This window comes from Ovis canadensis, chromosome 26 (genome assembly GCF_042477335.2).
Source record: "Ovis canadensis isolate MfBH-ARS-UI-01 breed Bighorn chromosome 26, ARS-UI_OviCan_v2, whole genome shotgun sequence".
Classification (NCBI taxonomy): Eukaryota; Metazoa; Chordata; class Mammalia; order Artiodactyla; family Bovidae; genus Ovis; species Ovis canadensis.
The window spans coordinates 34670732-34693608 of NC_091270.1; the positions used below are offsets into that span (position 1 = coordinate 34670732).

At 37.2% G+C, this 22877-nt stretch overlaps 1 protein-coding gene and 2 long non-coding RNA genes across 16 annotated transcripts in view; 2 read left to right on the forward strand and 1 right to left on the reverse strand.

The window, feature by feature from the left end:
* The first annotated feature begins 919 nt into the window (after positions 1 to 919).
* On the forward strand, positions 920 to 21583 carry LOC138431121 (uncharacterized). The gene is made up of 2 exons (XR_011253539.1): positions 920 to 1146; positions 21442 to 21583. It is a non-coding gene; the product is annotated as an uncharacterized lncRNA (long non-coding RNA).
* Positions 7214 to 10202, forward strand: LOC138431122 (uncharacterized). The gene is made up of 2 exons (XR_011253540.1): positions 7214 to 8100; positions 9839 to 10202. It is a non-coding gene; the product is annotated as an uncharacterized lncRNA (long non-coding RNA).
* PCM1 (pericentriolar material 1) overlaps positions 17437 to 22877 on the reverse strand; it is an 89760-nt gene continuing 84319 nt past the window's right edge. For 11 of the 14 annotated variants that reach the window (XM_069573309.1, XM_069573307.1, XM_069573313.1 and 8 more), the window contains 3 exons: positions 21009 to 21101; positions 20803 to 20917; positions 17437 to 19455 (listed from right to left, as the gene is read on the reverse strand). In XM_069573309.1, the coding sequence (XP_069429410.1) occupies positions 19430 to 19455; positions 20803 to 20917; positions 21009 to 21101 (234 nt within the window). In that variant the 3' untranslated portion in view covers positions 17437 to 19429. The remainder of the gene's footprint in view (positions 19456 to 20802; positions 20918 to 21008; positions 21102 to 22877) is intronic. The other 3 variants (XM_069573305.1, XM_069573306.1, XM_069573303.1) reach the window with 1 other exon arrangement.

Sequence of the window (22877 nt, forward strand, 5' to 3'; positions counted from 1 at the left end):
GAGGGCATGGCAACCCATTCCAGTATTCCTGCCTGGAGAATCCCATGGACAGAGGAGCCTGGCAGGTTATGGTCCATAGCGTCACAAAGAGTCAGACACAACCGAAGAGACTTAGTTAGCATGCACAAGTAGTACCTTTTGGGGTTCTTGAAGTAACCAGTATGCAAGGCAGCCTTTTATACTCAGAATTGAGGTGTTTCCTTTCTCATAATTAGCCTCCAGCTAACCCCAGAAAGTTATTAAATTTCAAAAACAGTCCCAGGTTCTGTGACTCAACAGTAAATAAGCAGGTCAAAGACAAATGGAAAATAGGAGATAATAGTTACTTAACTCTTCGTAAGTGTAATTGAATACATTTTTTGTTTGTCCTTGTGTTCACTATGTATATTTTTAAATGTAAATTCCTAAAAATGTTTTACAGAAATCAATCTATTTATAAGTGCTAATAGAACTTGTTAACCTTTCATATTTTCATAATCAATTCTGAAATGTATGCCAGCTGGGCAAGACTGTAGCCACTTCATTTCTGTATAATGTCAGCTGTCTTCATGACATTCAGTAGTCCCTGGAAGAAGTATCAGTCAGCAGTCATGTACACTGATTCAGTGTATATGTACGTGTCGGTTTGAGGGTGGCAGCTATGGAGAAATCCAAGCTGAGTATATTTAACATTATAGGGTTATGTAAGTGGGTTACTGAACTTATGACTAAGTGATCACAGTCTTACATGACTCAATGTAATTCAGTGGTTATCAACTTAGTGTGTAGGTGTCCAAAGGCAGCTTCCCCCAACACAGGAGGTGCTTCCACCACACTGCAGTGATGAAGCAAGGAGAATTACAAGAGGTTGTGTGTTAAAAACAGGATTTGATTTTTAAAGATCCTCTGTAATTTACACATTTCATAATTTTTTAAATAGAAACTGTCATGAATTTTTCATGAAGTTCCATGTCCCCTGCAGTTTACCTCAGCGTGTCTTAAGACAATGTCATTTTCTCTGTGTGCCACGACCTGAGGAAACAGGAAAGCAGCATCACAGAGCTCTGGATGGAAACTCGGAGGCCTGGCTCTGGCTCTGGATCACCCAGTGGTGTGGCCTGGGGCAAGCCACCACGCCTTTCTGCCCGCTCTGACCTGCCCTGTCAGGTGAGGGTTTAAACCCAGTTTTCCCCCAAGGTTTCTTCTAGCTTTATGAATCCACACTTAAATTGCATCTCACGTTAGCAGGCAGTTAGGGAGCAGTTGATATCCAGGTGCTGCTGGAAATGTCAGAACTGTTGTAGTTTTCTTTATTCACACACATAAGTGGATGAATCTAATCAAACATTTTCTTAATAAATAGTTCAAAATAATGATGACACTCAATTTGCAAGAAGCAAATTAACGTGCATTGTTAAAAGCAATTATGGCAGTAGCTCAGATGCCTCCAAACAGCCTGTCAGTTGCAAATAGTTATACACAGATAACACCTGGATAACATGTATATCTTACACACAGGCGATAAATATGTTTTGAAAACACGTAACTCCTAAGTTCAATATCAACACTCTATCAATCTCAGGAAAACATAGTTAATTCAAGTTACGCCCTACAGTAGCCCACTGGGCTAAATAATTCCAGCTCCCACATATAGATAAGATATGAAATGGGGTTGACAGCATTATTTCAAAGTATTAATGATGAGAGAGAGGAATTCTAACAAGTCAAGTCCAAGACCATGTATGCCCAGGTGTTTGTGGGCTAAGTGCAACCTCACTGCTCGCAGGAGCAAGGACCTTGATGCTCGTACCAGTTTCTGTTTCTCATGTACTCAAGCTACAGCAGACCCTATCACCGAATGGAGTGAGTCACACTCTTCGTTCCAGTTGCTGAGAATAAGTATTTCCTTGCATAACTAACACTTAGTCACTGGCTCGCCCTGACAGTATCAGTACAAAATTAAGTTTATTGTCTGAACTACAGAAAATAGATTATATATTTTTTCCTGTTAACTTACAGTTGCTACATGGAATGAGTAAAATTGTCACTGCTGTTTGCCTTTAAGGATACTGACTTCTTCTTATATATGTAATAGTTTCAGTATTGAAACTACTGCCTATGAGAGTTGGCAATAACTCTGATTGCCAGTGAGTGATGATGTCATGTAGGGGAAGAGGTGCCCCTGGGCATTATGAGACTCAGGTTCTAGTCTTCGCTCTGCCACTTACTTTCCCTGTATTTAAAATAGGAAGAAATCAAGGCCCGATGGAAGCTCTTTGATATTTGCCACATTTTTAGGGCAACCACAGACCAAGGTATGAGGTTTGGCTGTTTTATAACCAAAAGAATAAGGGAATCTATAACAAATCCGTAAGTACTGAACAAGACTGTCATCTTGGAAACCAGTAAAAATTTCTATTTTTCAAATCATTTCCATGTAGAAAATCTGCCATGGCCAAAGCAGTCTGATATGGAATATATTTTTCTACCATCTCCTGAAAACTCTCAATATGCCAGGATTTTTTTAATTGTAGGTGGATAACCACCTATTTCCTTTTCTTTTTTTAAATCATAGAACTGATAGACTATCCAGCTAGATCCTAGATTTCAACAGTTGAAGTGCTTTTAATTTTTTTTTTAAACTCAGCTAATTAGTGATAAATTTGCCATTAAAAACAGAAGAGCTAATAAATTTTCAGATGATTTATAATAATTTTAACCAAAGAAATTATCCTTTGTTGTATTATTCTGTGTAAAATACAATGAAATAAAATTTAAAACCAACTGCAGCTTTCCTAAGGTAGTCAGAAAACAGAAGTGTATGTTTGACTAAACTATTTTTTATAATTTTATTTTTGACAGTTCCATTAATTTATAGTTACTTTTTCCCTCTTAAACACATTTAAAATTTGTAGCACTGTGAACAACAGATTTTAAAGAGTTAATATTTTAAAAGTTCAGCTTAAAAAACTAGGTGCAATTTTTTATCCTGACATTAACAACAAATTTATTTAGGGAGAATGTTTTCTCTTTTCATGTTCTGCTTTAGATATGGCCACAAGATTTAATAGTAATTTTAAAATTTTATTAATAAGGTTATATAACCCAGATATAACCTTAATAAAATAAGACAAAATTAATAAAATAGGACAGAATTTGGTCCACTGGAGAAGGGAATGGCAAACCATGTCAGTATTCCTGCCTTGAGAACCCCATGAACAATATGAAAAGGCAAAATGATAGGATACTGAAAGAGGAACTCCCCAGGTCAGTAGGTGCCCAATATGCTACTGGAGATCAGTGGAGAAATAACTCCAGAAAGAATGAAGGGATGGAGCCAAAGCAAAAACAATACCCACTTGTGGATGTGACTGGTGATAGAAGCAAGGTCCGATGCTGTAAAGAGCAATACTGCATAGGAACCTGGAATGTCAGGTCCATGAATCAAGGCAAATTGGAAGTGGTCAAACAGGAGATGGGGGGAGTGAACATCGACATTCTAAGAATCAGAGAACTAAAATGGACTGGAATGGGTGAACTCAGATGACCATTATATCTACTACTGTGGGAAGGAATCTCTTAGAAGAAATAGAGTAGCCATAATGGTCAACAAAAGAGTCTGAAATGCAGTACTTGGATGCAATCTCAAAAACGACAGAATGATCTCTGTTCATTTCCAAGGCAACCCATTCAATATCACAGTAATCCAAGCCTATGTCCCAACCAGTAACGCTGAAGAAGCTCAAGTTGAACGGTTCTATGAAGACCTACAAGACCTTTTAGAACTAGCACCCCAAAAAGATGTCCTTTTCATTATAGAGGACTGGAATGCTAAAGTAGGAAGTCAAGAAACACCTGGAGTAACAGGCAAATTTGGCCTTGGAGTGCAGAATGAAGCAGGGCAAAGGTTAATAAGTAATAAGAGTTTTGCCAAGAGAACGCACTGGTCACAGAAAACACCCTCTTCCAACAACACAAGGAAAGACTCTACACATGGACATCACCAGATAGTCAACACCAAAATCAGATTGATTATATTCTTTGCAGCCAAAGATGGAGCAGCTCCATACAGCCAGCAAAAACAAGACCAGGAGCTGACTGTGGCTCAGATCATGAACTCCTTATTGCCAAATTCAGACTGAAATTGAAGAAAGTAGGGAAGACCACTAGACCATTCAGGTATGACCTAAATCAAATCCCTTATGATTATACAGTGGCAGTGAGAAATAGATTTAAGGGACTAGATCTGACAGTGCCTGATGAACTATGGACGGAGGTTTGTGACATTGTACAGGAGACAGGGGTCAAGACCATCCCCATGGAAAAGAAATGCAAAAAAGCAAAATGGCTGTCTGGGGAGGCCTTACAAATAGCTGTGAAAAGAAGAGAGGCAAAAAGCAAAGGAGAAAAGGAAAGATATAAGCATCTGAAGGCAGAATTCCAAAATATAGCAAGAAGAGATAAGAAAGCCTTCCTCAGCGATCAATGCAAAGAAATAGAGGAAAACAACAGAATGGGAAAGACTAGAGATCTCTTCAAGAAAACTAGAGATACCAAGGGAACATTTCATGCAAAGATGGGCTCGATCAAGGACAGAAATGGTATGGACCTAATAGAAGCAAAAGATATTAAGAAGAGGTGGCAAGAATACACAGAACTGTACAAAAAAGAGCTTCACGACCCAGATAATCACAATGGTGTGATCACTCACCTAGAGCCAGACATCCTGGAATGTGAAGTCAAGTGGGCCTTAGAAAGCATCACTACGAACAAAGCTAGAGGAGGTGATGGAATTCCAGTTGAGCTGTTTCAAATCCTGTAAGATGATATTGTGAAAGTGCTGCACTCAATATGCCTGCAACTTTGGAAAACTCAGCAGTGGCCACAGGACTGGAAAAGGTCAGTTTTCATTCCAATCCCACAGAAAGGCAATGCCAAAGAATGCTCAAACTACCGCAGAGTTGCACTCATCTCGCACGCTAGCAAAGTAATGCTCAAAATTCTCCAAGCCAGGCTTCAGCAATACGTGAACCGTGAACTTCCAGATATTCAAGCTGGTTTTAGAAAAGGCAGAGGAACCAGAGATCAAATTGCTAACATCTGCTGGATCCTCGAAAAAGCAAGAGAGTTCCAGAAAAACATCTATTTCTGTTTTATTGACTATGCCAAAGCCTTTGACTGTGTGGATCACAGTAAACTGTGGAAGATTCTGAACGAGATGGGAATACCAGACCACCTGACCTGCCTCTTGAGAAATCTGTATGCAGGTCAGGAAGCAACAGTTAGAACTGGACATGGAACAACAGACTGGTTCCAAATAGGAAGAGGAGTACGTCAAGGCTGTATATTGTCACCCTGGTTATTTAACTTATATGCAGAGTACATCATGAGAAACACTGGGCTGGATGAAGCACAAGCTGGAATCAAGATTGCTGGGAGAAATATCAATAACTTCAGATAGGCAGATGACACCACCCTTAGGGCAGGAAGTGAAGAGGAGCTAAAAAGCCTCTTGATGAAAGTGAAAGAGGAGAGTGAAAAAGTTGGCTTAAATCTTAACATTCAGAAAACGAAGATCATGGTACCTGGTCCCATCACTTCATGGCAAACAGATGGGCAAACAGTGGAAACAAGTGTCAGACTTTATTTTGGGGGGCTCCAAAATCACTGCAGATGGTAACTGCAGCCATGAAATTAAAAGACACTTACTCTTTGGAAGGAAAGTTATGACCAACCTAGACAGCATATTAAAAAGCAGAAACGTTACTTTGCCAACAAAGGTCCGTCTAGTCAAGGCTATGGTTTTTCCTGTGGTCATGTATGGATGTGAGAGTTGGACTGTGAAGAAAGCTGAACGCCGAAGAATTGATGCTTCTGAACTGAGGTGTTGGAGAAGACTCTTGAGAGTCCCCTGGACTGCAAGGAGATCCAACCAGTCCATTCTAAAGATCAGTCCCGGGTGTTCATTGGAAGGAATGATGCTAAAGCTGAAACTCCAATACTTTGGCCACCTCATGTGAAGAGTTGACTCATTGGAAAAGACCCTGATGCTGGGAGGGATTCGGGGCAGGAGGAGAAGGGGACGACAGAGGAGGAGATGGCTGGATGGCCTCACCGACTCGATGGACGTGAATTTGAGTGAACTCTGGTAGTTGGTGATGGCCAGGGAGGCCTGGCGTGCTGTGATTCATGGGGTCACAAAGAGTCACATACGACTGAGCGACTGAACTGAACTGAACCCAGATGTAGTAAAATAAAAAGTTTTCTGTGTGCAGATACTGCATTAAGTTTCTGTCAGACCTACTTTTTTCAGTTACACCGCTGAACTACTTGATGGCTTCTATACAAGAAGCCATTGGGTTACGTATCTTACTATTTTTCTAAATATACAAACAATATAGTAATTTATTCCTTTTGGTAAAAACGTTTCTTCAGTGAAACAAAAAAACCAAAAATCTCTTTATTTCACTCTTTCCAATTCTGCTTCTCTCCCAGGAGGTAACCCCTCACACAAACTGCTATGTCTATGTCCTATGCTCATTTTTGTTGTTCCTTTAGCAGCATGAATTTCTTTCCGTGTCTGTAATCATCATATTTTAAAATTCTTTGTAGGATTCTAAAATACAATCTGTGGACATTTAGTTCATTTTCATGGCTTTGCAATTATAAGTAATGCTATAGTGAACATACTTGGAATGAAAGCCTATAAAGCAGGTAACAGATAAAGATGTGTTTAGGTGCACACTTATTTTGTATGACACTATTGAAGTCCCTTCCAGAATGTCTGAATCTTTATGCATTTCCACCAGCAGTGGGGAGAATGGCTCTTCCTGAGACACGCAAACAGTAATTGTAGTTAAATGACATCTGTGAACATATTTGTAAGGGTGAGACTACAGTTCCTCTATTTCTATTACCAGATTCATTTTCAGAGAATCCCTAGCACATCCTGCAAAGATATCCCTCGGGAGATGGGGTTAGGTGGCCTACAACTCCCCAACTTGGCGAGGGTCCACTATGAGTACTGATAACAGGTGCTGTGTTGGAGCAACTGAAAAAGGGAGAAGGAAGACCAACAGAAGACCTCTAAACCTAAAACATCTGAAAGGGTGGGAAGAAATCAAGAATTAGGACTCCTGGCTGATGTGCCAAAACAGTATTTTCCACCTACACAGAATAAACAGCTTGTGACCAACTCACTTCACATTGTAAGACAACAAATTCAACATTTAGTGATGTATTCAAGGTGCTATAATTATCGTTTCGTAAATTAAGTCATTTTGGAAACACCAACTACCTAATTCAATCCTTTTGGCTATTGAGTCATTGAATTCCAGATCACTCAAGAAAGCCTGTTTGCTCAGCAACAAAACCATGCAACAGAAGCAGAGGACATGCCCCCAAACAAACAATCGTGGCATAAGACCCACGTCCCTGCCCAGTGAGCTGAGTAGGTGCTTAGGATAACTCCTCTGTGCACACTAAAAACTATAAGGAAAAGGCTATATTATACTAGAACCTGATATGATTTACCATTTTTAGCACGTTACTGCCTTTTTGTGCATTTCCACTGCACCATGACAGTCGCAGCTTGACTGGGCACAGACAAGAAAACTCCACTGGAGAACCAGAGCTCCTCGAAGCACCCCTAAACACTACCTAGTGGTTTCAGTTTGTCCATACGATGTATTATTCAGCAGTTCAAAGGTATGAACTATTGATACATGCTACACGAATCTCAGTATCAATAACCTAGATATGCATGCAGATGGCACCACTTTAATGGCAGAAAGTAAAGAGGAACTAAAGAGCCTTCTGATGAAGGTGAAAGAGGAGAGTGAAAAGGGTAGCTTAAAATTCAACATTCAAAAAACTTACAGATTATGGCATCTAGTCCCATCACTTCATGGGCAAATAGATGGCGAAAAAAATCAAACAGTGACAAACTATATTTTCTTGGGCTCCAAAATCACTGCAGATGGTGACTGCAGCCATGAAATTAAAAGACATTTACTCCTTGGAAGAAAAGCTGTGTCAAACCTAGACAGTGTATTGAAAAACAGACATCACTTTGCTGACAAAGGTCCGTATAATCAAAGCTATCGTTTTTCCAGTAGTCACGTGCAGACATCAAACCTGTCAATTCTAAAGGAAATCAGTCCTGAATATTCACTGGAAGGACTGATGCTGAAGCTGAAGCTCCGATACTTTGGCCACCTGATGCACAGAGCCAACTCTTTGGAAAACACCCTGATGCTGGGAAAGATTGAGGGCAGGAGGAGAAGGGGCCAACAAAAGATGAGATAGTTGGATGGCATCACCAACTCAATGGACAGAAGTTTGAGCAAGCTGCAGATTAGTAAAGGACAGGGAAGCCTGGTGTGCTGCAGTCCATGGGGTTGCAAAGAGTTGGACACAACTGAGCAACTGAACAACAACATGAATCTCTAATACCCTGAGTGAAGAAAGCCAGACAAACTTAGATACAGTATAGTTGTATTTATATAAGTTTCTAGAAAATGCAAGCTAATCAATAGTGTCAGCAAATCAGTGGTTGCCTGGAGGCGAGGTGAAGTGGGGCAGAGGCTAGACGGAAGGATTCCCAAGAGGCCTCAGGAAACTTTGATGGACAACAGATATGTTTATCATCTTGATTGTGCTAAAAACTTGGAAAGTTGCACAGAGTTCACAATAATCCCTCAAATAAGGTTGTTAAATATACTTGGGAGCACATCCAACAACATGGGTGGTCTGTTAAGTATTATGGATACCATGTTGAGCTAAAAAGAAAAGGCAAAGTCTTTGTAGATCTTAAGACACTGAAGAATCCTCTGTCCCATTTTCTTGCTCAGCTCCTGCTCCCTGTTACACACACACACTTCCTCTCAGTGACTACAGTGTCATAGGAGGAAGTTGTTAACATCAAAGAGGATTCACTGGATCACTGCTTCAGGCAAGGGCTGCTAGAATTAGTCATCCTAGAGCCTGAAGCTAGACTTGGCGGCCATTTGGAACTGCATAGAATTCTCTGGCCTCTGTTTGTAGAGACAGTGACATCTATTTTTGTACTGTTAGGAAAGCTGTCTAGCTGTCATCAGAAAAGCCAGCACTGGGTTAAAATCGTGGGCTCAGAAATAAACCCACACCCGTATAATTAATTAATTTTCCTCAAAGGAGGCAAGAATATACAATGGAGAAAAGACAGTCTCTTCAGCAAGCAGTGCTGGAAAAGTAGGACAGCTTCATGTGTATGAATGAAATTAGAATACTCCCTCACATGATATCTAAAAATAACTCAAAATGATTTAAAGACCTAAATGTAAAACGTAACACCATAAAACTCTTAGAGAACGTAGGCAAAACATTCCCTGATGTAGATAGTAGTAGTATTTTCTTAGATCAGTCTCCCAAGCTAAAAAACTAAATCACAAAATAAACAAATGGGACGTAGTCAAACATAGAAGTTTTTTACATAGCAAAGGAAACCATACACAAAATGAAAAGATATGGACTGGGAGAAAATATTTGCAAATGATGTGACCAACAAGGGCTTAATTTCCAAAATATACAACAATCCATACAACTCAGTATAAAAAAAAAAAAAAAATTAAAAAATGACTAGAAAACCCTAAAAAGACATTTCTCCAAAGATGACATACAGATGGGCAATAGGCACACTGCTAATTATTAGAAATTCAAGTCAAAACTCCAATGAGGTACCATCTCACATTGATCAGAATGACCATTATCAAAAAGCCCACAAATAATAAACGCTGAAGAGGATGTGGAAAAAAAGGAACCCTCCTGACTGTCTATGGTTATGCAACTCAGCACAACCACTACAGAAAACAGTATGCAGTTTCCTTGAAAAACAATAGAGCCACCGTATGATCCAGCAATGCCACTCTTAGGCACACACCCAGGAAAAAGGAAAACTAGTCAGCAAGCTACATGCACCCAATGTTCACTGCAGCACACTTTATAACAGCCCATCAACAGATGGCTGGTTTAACATGTATGCAAACACACACACACGGAGTACTGGCTGTAAGAAAAGAAATACTGCCATCTGCGGCAACATGGAGGGACCTAGAGAATGCCACAGTAAGTGAATAAGTCAGACAAAGACAAATAGTGTATCACTTACATGTAGAACCCAAAAGTACAAATGCATCTATGTATAAAACAGCCTCAGACAGAAAACAATTTATGGTCACCAAAAAGGAAAACAGCGGGAGGGATAAATTAGGAGCATGGGATTAACAAACTACTATATATAAAAACAAATGAGTAACAAACATTTACTGTATAGCACAGGGAACCATAATACCTTGTAACAACTAGGGAAAACAATCTAAAATATATATGAAAGTGAAAGTTGCTCAGTCGTGTCCGACTCTTTGTGACCCCATAGACTGAGGTGCATGGAATTCTCCAGGCCAGAATATGGAGTGGGTAGCCTTTCCCTTCTCTCAACCCAGGGATTAAACCCAGGTCTCCTGCATTGCAGGCAGATTCTTTACCAGCTGAGCCACAAGGGAAGCCACAAAGGAATATATAATATATATTATATATAATAGTAAATATATAATAATATAATACATATAAATATATATATACAAATAAAAAAGTCACTTTGCTGTACACCTGAAACTAACACAATATTGTAAATGAATATTTCGATTAAAAAAGTTTTTGTAACAGTGAAGTATACACGTTGTTTTGAACAGTATACACACATATGCTTTCTCCATCCTTTGAACTGTAGTTAAAGTGTGAGGAAAGGGTAATGATAAGGGCAGGGAAATAAACTTGACATAACATTTTGCAGTGACAAATGTGGATTTTAAAACATATCAGTGAAAAACAACTAGTCAGATGTGCTGGCATCCACTGTAATACTAAACACCATCAGTAATTGTATACAAGAACAAAAAGACTTCAAATTAATCTCCTCTACCCAAACTTATCTATATAATATTCCTTGATGGATCTGATGCTTTGCTGAATTCGTGGTGTTTTTCTTATAAAAAAATCCTTACTCAGCAGAAATGGCCTTCAGAGGGCCTGACCAATCACTGACGTCTCATTTAAACCTTGCTGTCAACATACACAATGTCACAAGAGAGGTGGTGCAAAATAAATATATATAACTATACTCCCCACGGTACTCCATCCCACCCCCCAGAAAAAACAAACATGAAGAAATGAACTCTGCAAAATACCAAGTAGGAAATAGCCTTGTTTTTGCTGAGAAACTGTACAAGATGTTTGTGGTTTAGTAGTGTGATTGCATTGTCCTGTTCTCTGACCTCCTATATGACCAGCATATTACTAGAGATGGGAGACACACTACCGCTCCTCCTCTGCCTACTTGGCCACTCTCGGCAATAACAGAAGATGACAAGGCAAGCAAGGTTCCGTTTGCCTTTAAGGTTAGAAACTATTGATAAGGTTGGCCCTGTCCTTTTTTCTTCCCACATCTTGGATCCGCAGTAACAGTCTTTCTTGGGATGTTTGGCCTTCTATTTATAGAGAGGTAGACAGAATGGAATTCATTTGCTTTGAAGAAGAGTTAACATTAAGTTGTTCTTGTTTCCTACAATTTAGCCACCAATCAGTAAACTGTCATGGTAATGAAACAATAATTACCTCTGTTCTTCAAAAAGTTTCTTTCAAAAGTCTACCTAACCACTTCCCTTTTCACAAACTGGTGACCCTGAAATCAGCAATGCCAGAATTCTGAGTAGCCAAAGTCCAGCAAATAATAGGTCAGCTGAGTTATTACGTTAAGTAGTGCATGTTATCGAAGTTGACAAATACAATCAAACTAAATTTCTGTATGGAGCCAAAAGACAACCCAAACGACTGGAAAGCTAGTGTTCATGGACTGGAAAATAGTATCATTTACATTCTTACTTTCTCAAATTGATTTATTTATTCAGTGCAATTCCAATTAAAATCCTGGCATGTTTTTAATGAAAACTAAGACAGTTCCACAATTGGAAATGCAAGATTACAGACACAGAATAGCCAGAAGTTCTTGAGGAAAAAAGAGGACTTAGAAGACTTACGTTGCCTACTTTTAAAACTTTCTAAAAAACTACAATAGTGACATGGATATGTCTAGTAAGACTAGATATATGAGTGGGACAGAGATTCCACACACAGACCACACATGGCCAACTGATTTCCATAAAGGTGACAAGATAATTTATAATAGAGAGGGACAGTCTTGTCAACAAATGGTGTTTGCTCCCATTTATCTTTATATGGGAGAAAAATAAATCTGATCCTTACCTCACATAATATAAAAAATTACTCAAAATGGATAATACACCTACATATAAAAGCTAAAACTATAAAACCTTTAGAAGTAGGAAAAAAATCTCAATGACTTTGGCACAGGCAAATAAATATTCCTTAGGATACAAAGTACCAAACATTTAAAAAGAAAAAAATCGTAATTACAAGCCACCGACTCGGAGGAAATAATTTAAATATATAAGACAAAGGACTAGCTATTATCTAGAATTTTTCCTTGGAAAGAAAGTTATGACCAACCTAGGTAGCATATTAAAAAGCAGAGACATTACTTTGCCAACAAAGGTCCATCCTAAATTAGTCAAGGCTTTGGTTTTTCCAGTGGTCATGGATAGATGTGAGAGTTGGACTGTGAAGAAAGCTAAGCGCCAAAGAATTGATGCTTTTGAACTGTGGTGTTGGAGTAGACTCTTGAGAGTCTCTTGGACTGCAAGGAGATCCAACCAGTCCATTCTAAAGGAGATCAGCCCTGGGATTTCTTTGGAAGGAATGATGCTAAAGCTGAAACTCCAGTACTTTGGCCACCTCATGTAAAGAGTTGACTCATTGGAAAAGACTCTGATGCTGGGAGGGATTGGGGGCAGGAGGAGAAGGGGACGACCGAGGATGAGATGGCTGGATGGCATCACGGACTCAATGGACATGAGTTTGGGTAAACTCTGGGAGTTGGTGATGGACAGGGAAGCCTGGTGTGCTGTGGTTCGTGGGGTCGCAAAGAGTCGGACACAACCAAGTGACTGAACAGAACTGAGAATATAAAAAGAATTCTTACAACTTATCTTTAGGATACACTTTTACAAACTGAATTGCTCTGTCAAAGGATATAAATAAATATGAAAAAACCTTGGTGCATATTGCCAAACTTACAGGTGGTACCAAATGGGTCATTTAGTAGGAAAACCGATTTGGGGTGGGGGGACGACTGTGTCTCTCAGTCCCTTCCCAGAAACCCTTAGTAGATATTCTTAAATCTGAATAAAAACCTGGTTTTTTGAATGGCTTTCCAATGACTGGTTTAAAATCTACTGTCCTATCACTGAATTCATTTCATTTTAAATAATTCTATATTCATTTTAATCGTATCAATCAAGGCATATGACTTACCTATTAGCAAATTTGAAAAATAATAGCTAGGAATATATTTGTATTTTCCTCAGCTGGAACTTTTCTGTCTGAAAGACACTATTATAGGACTATTATACTGTTCTTTTCAAAACTGTTGAAGTAGAAAAGAATCTGTCGTAATTAAATGAGATAGCCAATCCTACTTAGTAAAATGTAACAAGTTGAACCTCTCTTTGAAACACTAACAGAATTTAATCATTTATTCATAGGCAGTAAACACTTTCTATAAGCCAAGATCTGCTCTAAAATTCAGTTATTCTGCAATAGACGAAGCAGAGAAAAATTCCTGCCCTTTCCCCTTAATTACAGGGTAAAAAGGAAACAGAAAATAAATAAGTAAAAAAGTGTTAGTTGCTAAATAATAGACCAAAAAAAAAAAAAAGTGGCAAGGGAATGAGAGTCATCTGTTTAAGTTGGATACACACAGATCTCACTAAATGTGTGTCATTAAAATTGCTGAGAAAAGCATTCTAGGTTGAGAGAACAGCAGATGCAAAGGGCCAGGAGTGGAACGGGCCCTGGAGCACATGTTTGAGAAACTGCAAAAAGTCTGTGACTCAAGTTGAGTGAATAATGGGGAAACTGCGAAGTCAGGTAGAGGTTGAGAACTCATCCTGTAGGGCCTCGGAAAGACTGTTTTGCGCTTATTTGAAATGAAATAGAAAAACCACTCTTGCTACTGTAATGAGACTAGGTTACAGAAAGCCAAGGAAGGGGTAGGGCCCACTGAGAAACAACCATAATAATCCAGTCAAGAGAGTCCAGAAATAAACCCACACACTTATGGCCAATTAATCTATGACAAAGGAGACAAGAATACATAATGGGGAAAGGGCAGTCTCTTCAATAACTGGTGCTGGGAAAACCGGAAAGCTACACATAAAAGAATGAAATTAGAACATTTTCTTACACAATATACAAAAATAAACTCAAAATGGACCTAATGTAAGACCACAAACCATAAAACTCATAGAAAGCAGGTATACTCTTTGACATCAGTCCCCTCAAAATTTTTTTTAGATATGTCTCCTCAAGCAAGGGAAACAAAAGCAGAAATAAACAAATGGAACCACATCAAACTAAAAAGTTTTTGCACAGCAAAGGAAACTATAGACAAAGGGAAAAGGCCGCCTGCTGAATGGGAGATGATACTTGCAAAAGATTTATCTGATAAAGGGTTAGTATCCAAAACATACAATGAACTCATACAACTCAACACAGAAAAACAAACAACCCAATTAAAAAACAGGCAGATAATCTGAATAAACATTTTTCCAAAGACATACAGATGGCCAGGAGGCACATGAAAAGATGCTCAACATCATTAACCATCAGGGAAATGCAAACCTAAACCACAACGAGGTGTTACCTCACACCTGTCAGAATGTCTAGTATCAAAAAGAACAACAAATAAGTGTTGTTGGTGATGTGGAGAAAACATCGTGTACACCGTTGGTGGGAATGCACATTTGCAGCCACTATGGAAAATGGTATGGAAATTTTTCAAAAACCTAAAAACAGAACTGCCATATGAACCAACAATTTCATTTTTGGGTACATACCCAAAGAAAACAAAAACACTAATTTGAAAAGACACACGCACATCAGTGTTCACTGCAGCATTATTTACAATTGCCAAGATACAGAAGCAACCCAAATGCTCATCAATAGATGAATGGGTAAAGAAAATGCAGTACACACATGCCCACATACACACGATGGAGTATTACACACAGCCATGAAAAAGAATGAAATTTTGCCATTTGCAACAACACAGATGAACCTAGAGTATATTATGCCTACTAAATAAGTCAGAGAAAGACAAATACTGTATCTTACCAGTTATATGTAAAATCTAAAATATACAAGAAATGAGTATAACAAAATAGAAACAGACTCATAGAGAATAAACCAGTGGTTACCAGGAGGAGAAGGAAAGGGAGAGATGCAAGCCAAGAGTAGGGAATAAAGAGGCACAAACTACTATTTATAAAATAAATAAGCTGCAAGAACATATTGCACAGCACAGGGCAGAGATCCAGTATTTTATAAAAATATTAAATGGAGTATGATCTATAAAAACAATGAGTCACCATGTTGCACACTTGAAGCTAATACTGTAAATTCACTACACTTGAGTAAAGAACAAACACAAAAACCAAAAGGCTATCTGAAATACTAATTTTGTAGTACAAACTCCATTAGTCTTCCTGTGTCTTAAACATTGTGGGTGATTTGGGGATGGTAAGAGTGAGGGAATAAAAGAAGAGTAAATAAAATGAAGTAGCAAAAGGAAGATAACTTGGTGAAAGTGACACTGTGGGAAAACTCCACATCTAAAATCCATTATAAGGAAGGCTCTTTAGACTTTGCCTCTTTACCAAAAGAGGGAAAATTACTTGAGTATATAACCAGAACATGTCAGAAAAGGTTCTGGTAAGTAGTTTTAAAAACTCTGTTTTGGAAATAGATTTTAAATAATGTCCGTTAGCACACCGAAAAGGAAGCAAAAACCTCACTATTGAGCTGTATAAGCTTGAGGAGAATCTTACCCTTTTTTTGGGGGGGGGATCTTTCTTTTCTCCAACATGAATATGTACATGATACCTGTCATTTATATGGCACTTGTCATCAAAGCATTTCCACAAGCACTACTTCATCTGTCAGAGTAAGCTGTGGCTACACGTATACTCTTCTAGGAAGATAAACTGAATATCAACTGTGAGACAACAGGTGAAAGGGCAATGAAAATGGAAAAACACCTGAAATGTATATATATGGACACAGCCTAACAAAGAGTGAGGTTTAATGCCAATGCTGAATGCTACCACTGTGGGCTGGTATAGCACTTTATAATTTTCAGTCTTCTCATGATATCATTTGATTAACAAAATGGCCTTAAACATGCAACTATACTCTGGGATATTCAGCTCATTAAAGGTGAAGATTTCTAATTAATATTATTAATACTTATAACTATACTATTTATAGTAAGTTAATTACATGTGATTTGCCAGACATGTATACTGGGGATAACTACACATAGCAAAAGTCATAATGCAAGAAATAATAATATTAAGTATGCAAGAGAACAGAACTCTGTTATACTGAAACATGCTGTGATTAGTTTTCAAAATAAATCAATAGCTTTCTATAAACTGCTGGCCTGAAGGATATTCTGTTGTGGATATGAGTCTGGGCAGATGAAATGAACTCATAAGATAATTAAAACTCTGTTCATATGTGAATCAGTCATTTATAGGCATAGAATTTTCCTGTGTTCCTTTTTCCTTTAATGGAAAGTGGGTCAGCCAGAGAGACTAGTTAATATGAGGAAAAAACTAGACATGTAAAGACAGTGAACATTAAAAAGTGAGTTGTGCAGAAAGAACAAGAAATGCTGGTTCCTCCAGGCAAGGCAACTGGGCAACCGTATTTGTACAGTGAAACAAGTGAAACTCAGAGCCAATTATTTCTTTGACAGCTTTTTAAAAATGAGTTTTCTATATTAAAGAAAGTTGAACAAGAAATATACCAATCTAATTTTGAGTAAACATGAGAATTTTCTGTACACAGTATATAAGACAGATATAACTAAAAAATAAAGGAGCACAGATGCACTGTAAGAAAAATGTTTCTACTTTAATAAATCTCTCTGGCTGGTTGATATGTCATTATCTTTCATTTCTTTTTTTTTTCTTTTAATTGAAGCATAGTTGATTTACAATGTAGTGTTAGTGTGTGGTATACATACACCAAAGTGATTCAGTTATATATATATACACATATTCTTTTTCACATTCTTTCCCGTTATAGTTTATTAGGGGATACTGAATAGTTTCCTGTGCTATACAGTAGGACCCTATTGTTTTCTATTTTATATATAACAGTTTGTATAGAGTTTTTTTTTTTTTAAACACACTTAAAATCATCAAATAAGCCAAAATTCTGGAATAAATTCTAAAGCATAAATGAGTATGTTAATTTAAATGAAAATGCAATTCAGGGTTGTATGCAGGATACACATTTATTAACAGTGAAAAAAGCATTTACCCAAAGTGAATGTTAAAAATACAAAGAGTACCTGCTGCACAGTCTGGTGAGCTCAATCTTGTAGGCATTATTTTAACCTGCCTAGGTTTCTCTGTCACTTATTTTGACCTTTTCTTCCTCTTTTACCTCTAACCAAATTTTTAACTTAAAAATTAAGACAAACTACATATTGAATGCCTAACCCTTTAGCAACAGTTACCAGGGAAAAACATATTAAGCAAGGTATCTGCTCTCAAGCACTTAAACCTAAATTATCTACTATAATAGAAAACAAAAGACCAGATTACAACAGCTGTAAGTCAAATAAGCAAATCTGATAAGGTTCACAGATACTACAATAACTTAAGATGTAAGTACAATGATTCCACTGTATCCATCTTTAATTTGCATGCAGAGAGAGAGAGACAGTCTTAATATTTAATGTGTAAGGCTTGGCTTGAGTGTATCAAAATGAAGTTTCTGTATAGAGTCTAGAAAACAAATATAGAACTTAAGTATACATATAATATATATGTATACCTACTATGCTTCAATTTCCCTGAAGTCAAGCCAATTGAATAATTCCTGCTTCTGGAATGACAGTGTTCCGAGTAAGTTTAATAAAGTTGGAGATATATGTTTCACATAATTTAAATTACAGAACAATATAGTCAATGTCCTCAGAGGGAAATCCTCACTTAATATTCCCTGACTGGACATTATAGTTTTACACTGAGGTATCAGGCAAGAATTTCGAAGGAATACCAATCAAATTCTTTTTTCATGGGGTATTTCAGTAAACTGTTGACAAATTTAAAAGACTAATTTGGAATAATGCTTCGTATTTTATTCAAGGAACAATCTGTAAAGTTGACTTGTTAACTGGCTTCATGAAGCCTTTAACTCAGTATACGGCAAGATGGGATCTAAAAGTACACCTCCTTTGAAAAGCTGATTTGCTTAGTGATAAAGAGGTCACGTAAATTCCCATTACTCCATACAGTACTTCATCTGCAAACCTGCTTCTCTCTCACTACACACAGAGACAACTGCTACGTTTTGGCCTAAATTATCGTCTCAGAAAGCAAGGTTGTCCAAAAGCAAATGAACCTTAGTGCTCTGGTTCATAAATTTAGTTCTATTAATCCCTACTTTTAAGAGCTTGGTTTTCCTTTTAAAAGTAATCACAATATTACTTTCCTTGTTTAAGCGGAAATATTCTCTAGTTATAGAAAATGTTCTCTCTTTTAACATTTAAACTGAGGCAACACAGATATGAATAGAAATCCTAGAAAATATTTATCTAATAGATAATTATGTAAATTCTAGGTACTAAGGACAAGTATTCTAAACTTATTATCCAATTTGAATAGAATATTTATATTCTATAATAACTTCTCAGAAATCCTGGATACCTTTATAACCTGCCCTATTCTTGCAAAGGAATAAGACTTGCAGGTATCTAAAAGAATATTAGACTCAATAGCAGCAACACTGGCATTATTTGGAAGCCTGGCCTGAAGGCCGGGCTTTATAATAAATAGTATATTTCTCTAACTCTTGACGGTTGCTCTTCTCTGAACAGCCTAATAATATAGAACAATGACTTGCTGTCGAGAATTCAACATAATTTTCAAAAAAGATAAGTTTACAGATAAGTCCAAACTTTATTTAAAACTACATTTTAAATTCTACGTTACTAAACATCACAATGGGGAAAAAAATCAGGACCAAAAAAAATGAAAGAAAGAATAAGAAAAAACCCCACAGTGTATCAAGGTTTGAATCTGTCCAGAATTCAGTTTTTGATGTTTTAAACTGCCATGGGCAGAAATTAGCACACCTACCAAAAATGCAGTGTCAAACTGATTTACATTTTATACAGATTAAAACAGATGTTTATTTAGTGCCATTTTCATATACGTATTAATTATGTCAAGAAAGAGTTAGATGAGCCTCTGGAGACATCTCATGTACTTTGGGCTCCCACTGTTTCTGAAAAACAGAATCATGGTTAATGCCTTATAAATTACTTACAGAGTTAATATGACCTTATAGAATTTAGTTTAATATTGCTCTCTTCCATTTAAAACTTTCAATTTTAATATAAAGTTATTAGAAAAGAAACTTACTTTGCTACAATAATTCCCTGATGTCACCACCAACAGTTTAAAAGGCATAGGTAAGGGTTTCCATCTTAAGATGGCAGACTGAGCATATACTTGCTCTCAAAAAAGAACAAAACAAAAAATCCATTAGGGAAAAAAAAAGTATAAAAATGAATAAATCCAGACCAACAAAAAAAGGGTGGCTGTGAGAGAACCAGAGGACAGGAGATAAAAACAAATTTCCAGAACACTGAGAACAGACGGAGGCGCAGGGTGGACTGGAGGAAGCTACAGCCCAGACACGCAGACAGGCAGCGGGGGAGAGGGTACCAGCTGCAGCCTAACAGGCAGGAATGGGCTGAAAACTGGGAGATTAACTGAAGGTTTGATATATGGTTTCTCTTCTAGTCACCCTATTTATTAAAAAAAACAAAAAATCTTGAGTTTAATCTATGGATGAACAAACAGAAAATCCTTGACCTTAATGCAAGAAATGTTCTCCTCTGAGTGGCCCTTGGGTTGTGCTACTAGACCCAAAAAGAAGGAAATCTTCCCAGACTTCCTGGGACTATCACTTGGCTCTGCAATCAATCAAAAATCATCTTCAGGAAAGTATAAAAGATTTCATTCTTATATTTACAAAAACAGAATATAAGTGTGTTTAATAAGGTATGAAATGAGTAAATCAAACAGAGAAGGAAAAGAGGAGGAGCAAGCAGTTGGGTAATGACCCAAACTGACAGAACTAGAAAATGCGTATATTTATAAGAACAAAGGCAACAGAAAAACCAAAAATAACATAAACACTGAAAGAAGAGGTAGGTTTAAATAACTTTTCATTTGGGAGAGAAGAAACATTTTCTAATTTTTAAAATTCAGGAAAATTATAAGAATAGTATATAGAGATATAAAGGGCCTCTTCCAAAAGAACTGAAAACCAATGATTAAAAGCAATGGGCGCTTGCCAATCATCACTAACTCCGCTGTACCTTTCTTTCTTAAGCCATGTGCATCTATTACACTTTAAAACTAAAAATAGAAAAAATTATCTGATAGTACTATTTTATAAATTGGGCAGTAGAACTAAAATTTTTATAGAATTATGCTTCTAATGTTTGGCTTCTATCTTCCAGGTACTAGTAGCACATTTTAAAAACTAAAACAAAATGACGGGTATCAAGATTCAGTAACTTTTCAGTGTGATATGATTAAAACTAAAACTGCTAACTCTCACCAGGTTCTTTTAGTGTCTGAGAATTCCCAGCTAATTCTTCAGTCTGCATTGCACATATTTCACCAGATAAGTGGTTTTTCTGTTCTTCTTCTGCCATTTTCTTCCTTAGATCTGCCTGTAGAATGAAAATGAAAAATACAAAATCATTTTTCATCTTAACAATATCTGCTAGATAACAACAACTGTAATTAAAAAGAGCGAAATACCTCTGAATATATTGTCAGTTTAAGTGGTAAATCTTCAACTTTCACAAAGTCTTCTTCATCAGATTTTTGACTTATGTTACCAGACTCTGCTTCCTATAAGATTAACAAATTATATTTAATGAAGGCAATCCACTCTATCTCTGGATCTAAACCAAAGTCATCCATGCCAAGAGATAAAGTGGATTCTCACATGTGTATAGATGTCAGTAATTCTGTCGTATTTGCTTTTCTTCTATATTTAGCTCAATGAGTAGAACAGAAATCTAGAGTTCAACATGAAGGGTTGCCCACTTGTAACTGTGGGCACACAGTGAAGCTTCTGGGCACCCATTTTACAAAGAGCCCATTCATACAGGTTAAAGGAAGAAACAGTAGTAGTTACATTGAGGGCTAAAATAATTACAACAACCCTCATCTCTTGATATGTTAACAGAATGCATTGGAGCCGTACTCAGAAGAATATAAGGAAACCTAGACTTTCGATATCAACTCTGGAAGCTCAAATAGAAAGATGAGGTATGAATTTAGTAATTCACAAAAGTTATTAAAAATCACCTCACACTGTTTTTCTGAAACCTGTAGCGTTTTCTCCCAGTTCTTTGATTTTTAATAGTATCATCATTCTACCAATTACCCAAGTGGAAACCTTAAGTTCTTTTTCCTGAAACATTTCTCACCCATTCCTCTCTCATTCAGCTCAATTTGTATTTATATGATAATGGAGACTCTCAACTCTGATTCCTCAACAACACTTCTTATACAGTCATCGGATTCATCTTCAAAATCCGTGACTCTGACCATTTCACTTTCTTACACAAAGACCTTTAATAGTGTTCCCTGCCTAAAATCCAAAATCCAAAATCCTTCAGGACCTTCTATGATCTAACTTCAAGTAAATTTTGAGCAAATGCCTTCTGTAGCAATTCTATGCACTCATCAAATAATAACAATAAGAAACCTAATAAGTGACTTTTACAGTTTTCAATGGAAAATTTTACTGTTAGTGAAACAAATAAAACAATTAAGATAGTTACTCTTTCTACTATTTCTGAAATATAAGCCTCCTTTTGCTGAGAAGCTTTGAAATTATATTATAAACATATCTTTTGGAAGAAAACTGATGTTGATTAAAAAATATGTGAAACATGCTCTTTAGACTTAAAGGTACATTATTACAAATCCCTTTATTTTTACCTACAAGAGAAAGTATATAAAACATACACAACCCAAGGACCCAACAAACAACCTGCTGCTGCTGCTGCTGCTAAGTCGTGTCCGACTCTGTGTGACCCCATAGACGGCAGCCCATTAGGCTCCCCTGTCCCTGGGATTCTCCAGGCAAGAACACTGGAGTGGGTTGCCATTTCCTTCTCTAATGCATGAAAGTGAAAAGTGAAAGTGAAGTCACTCAGTCGTGTCCGACTCTGTGCGACCCCATGGACTGCAGCCTACCAGGCTCCTCCGTCCAGGGGATTTTCCAGGCAAGAGTACTGGCTATAAAATTAAATTGAAACAAACATCCGGAGAAAAACTAAACTAACTTACTTACATCATAAATGCAAATGTGCTAGCTTACTTTTTTGTCATTCACTATAAATAGACAGGGACTCTACTGCTGTCAAATGAACTCTCAAGGTTACCACATACAATTTATCTCTTTGGTTCTCAAAACTATGAAAAGTAGAATTATAGGTTTTGAAATGGTCATACTGGTTCACTATCACTCTTCTGTTTGAGTTTAAAATAAGTCTGAATGAGAAATAAGAATGCTCCAACAGTTTCTAAACCCAAACACAAAGTGGAGTTGTGTTTACATACTAGAAATGTTAACCTGCAAATGAATAAAGGGGCAGAGAAATGAAATGCACA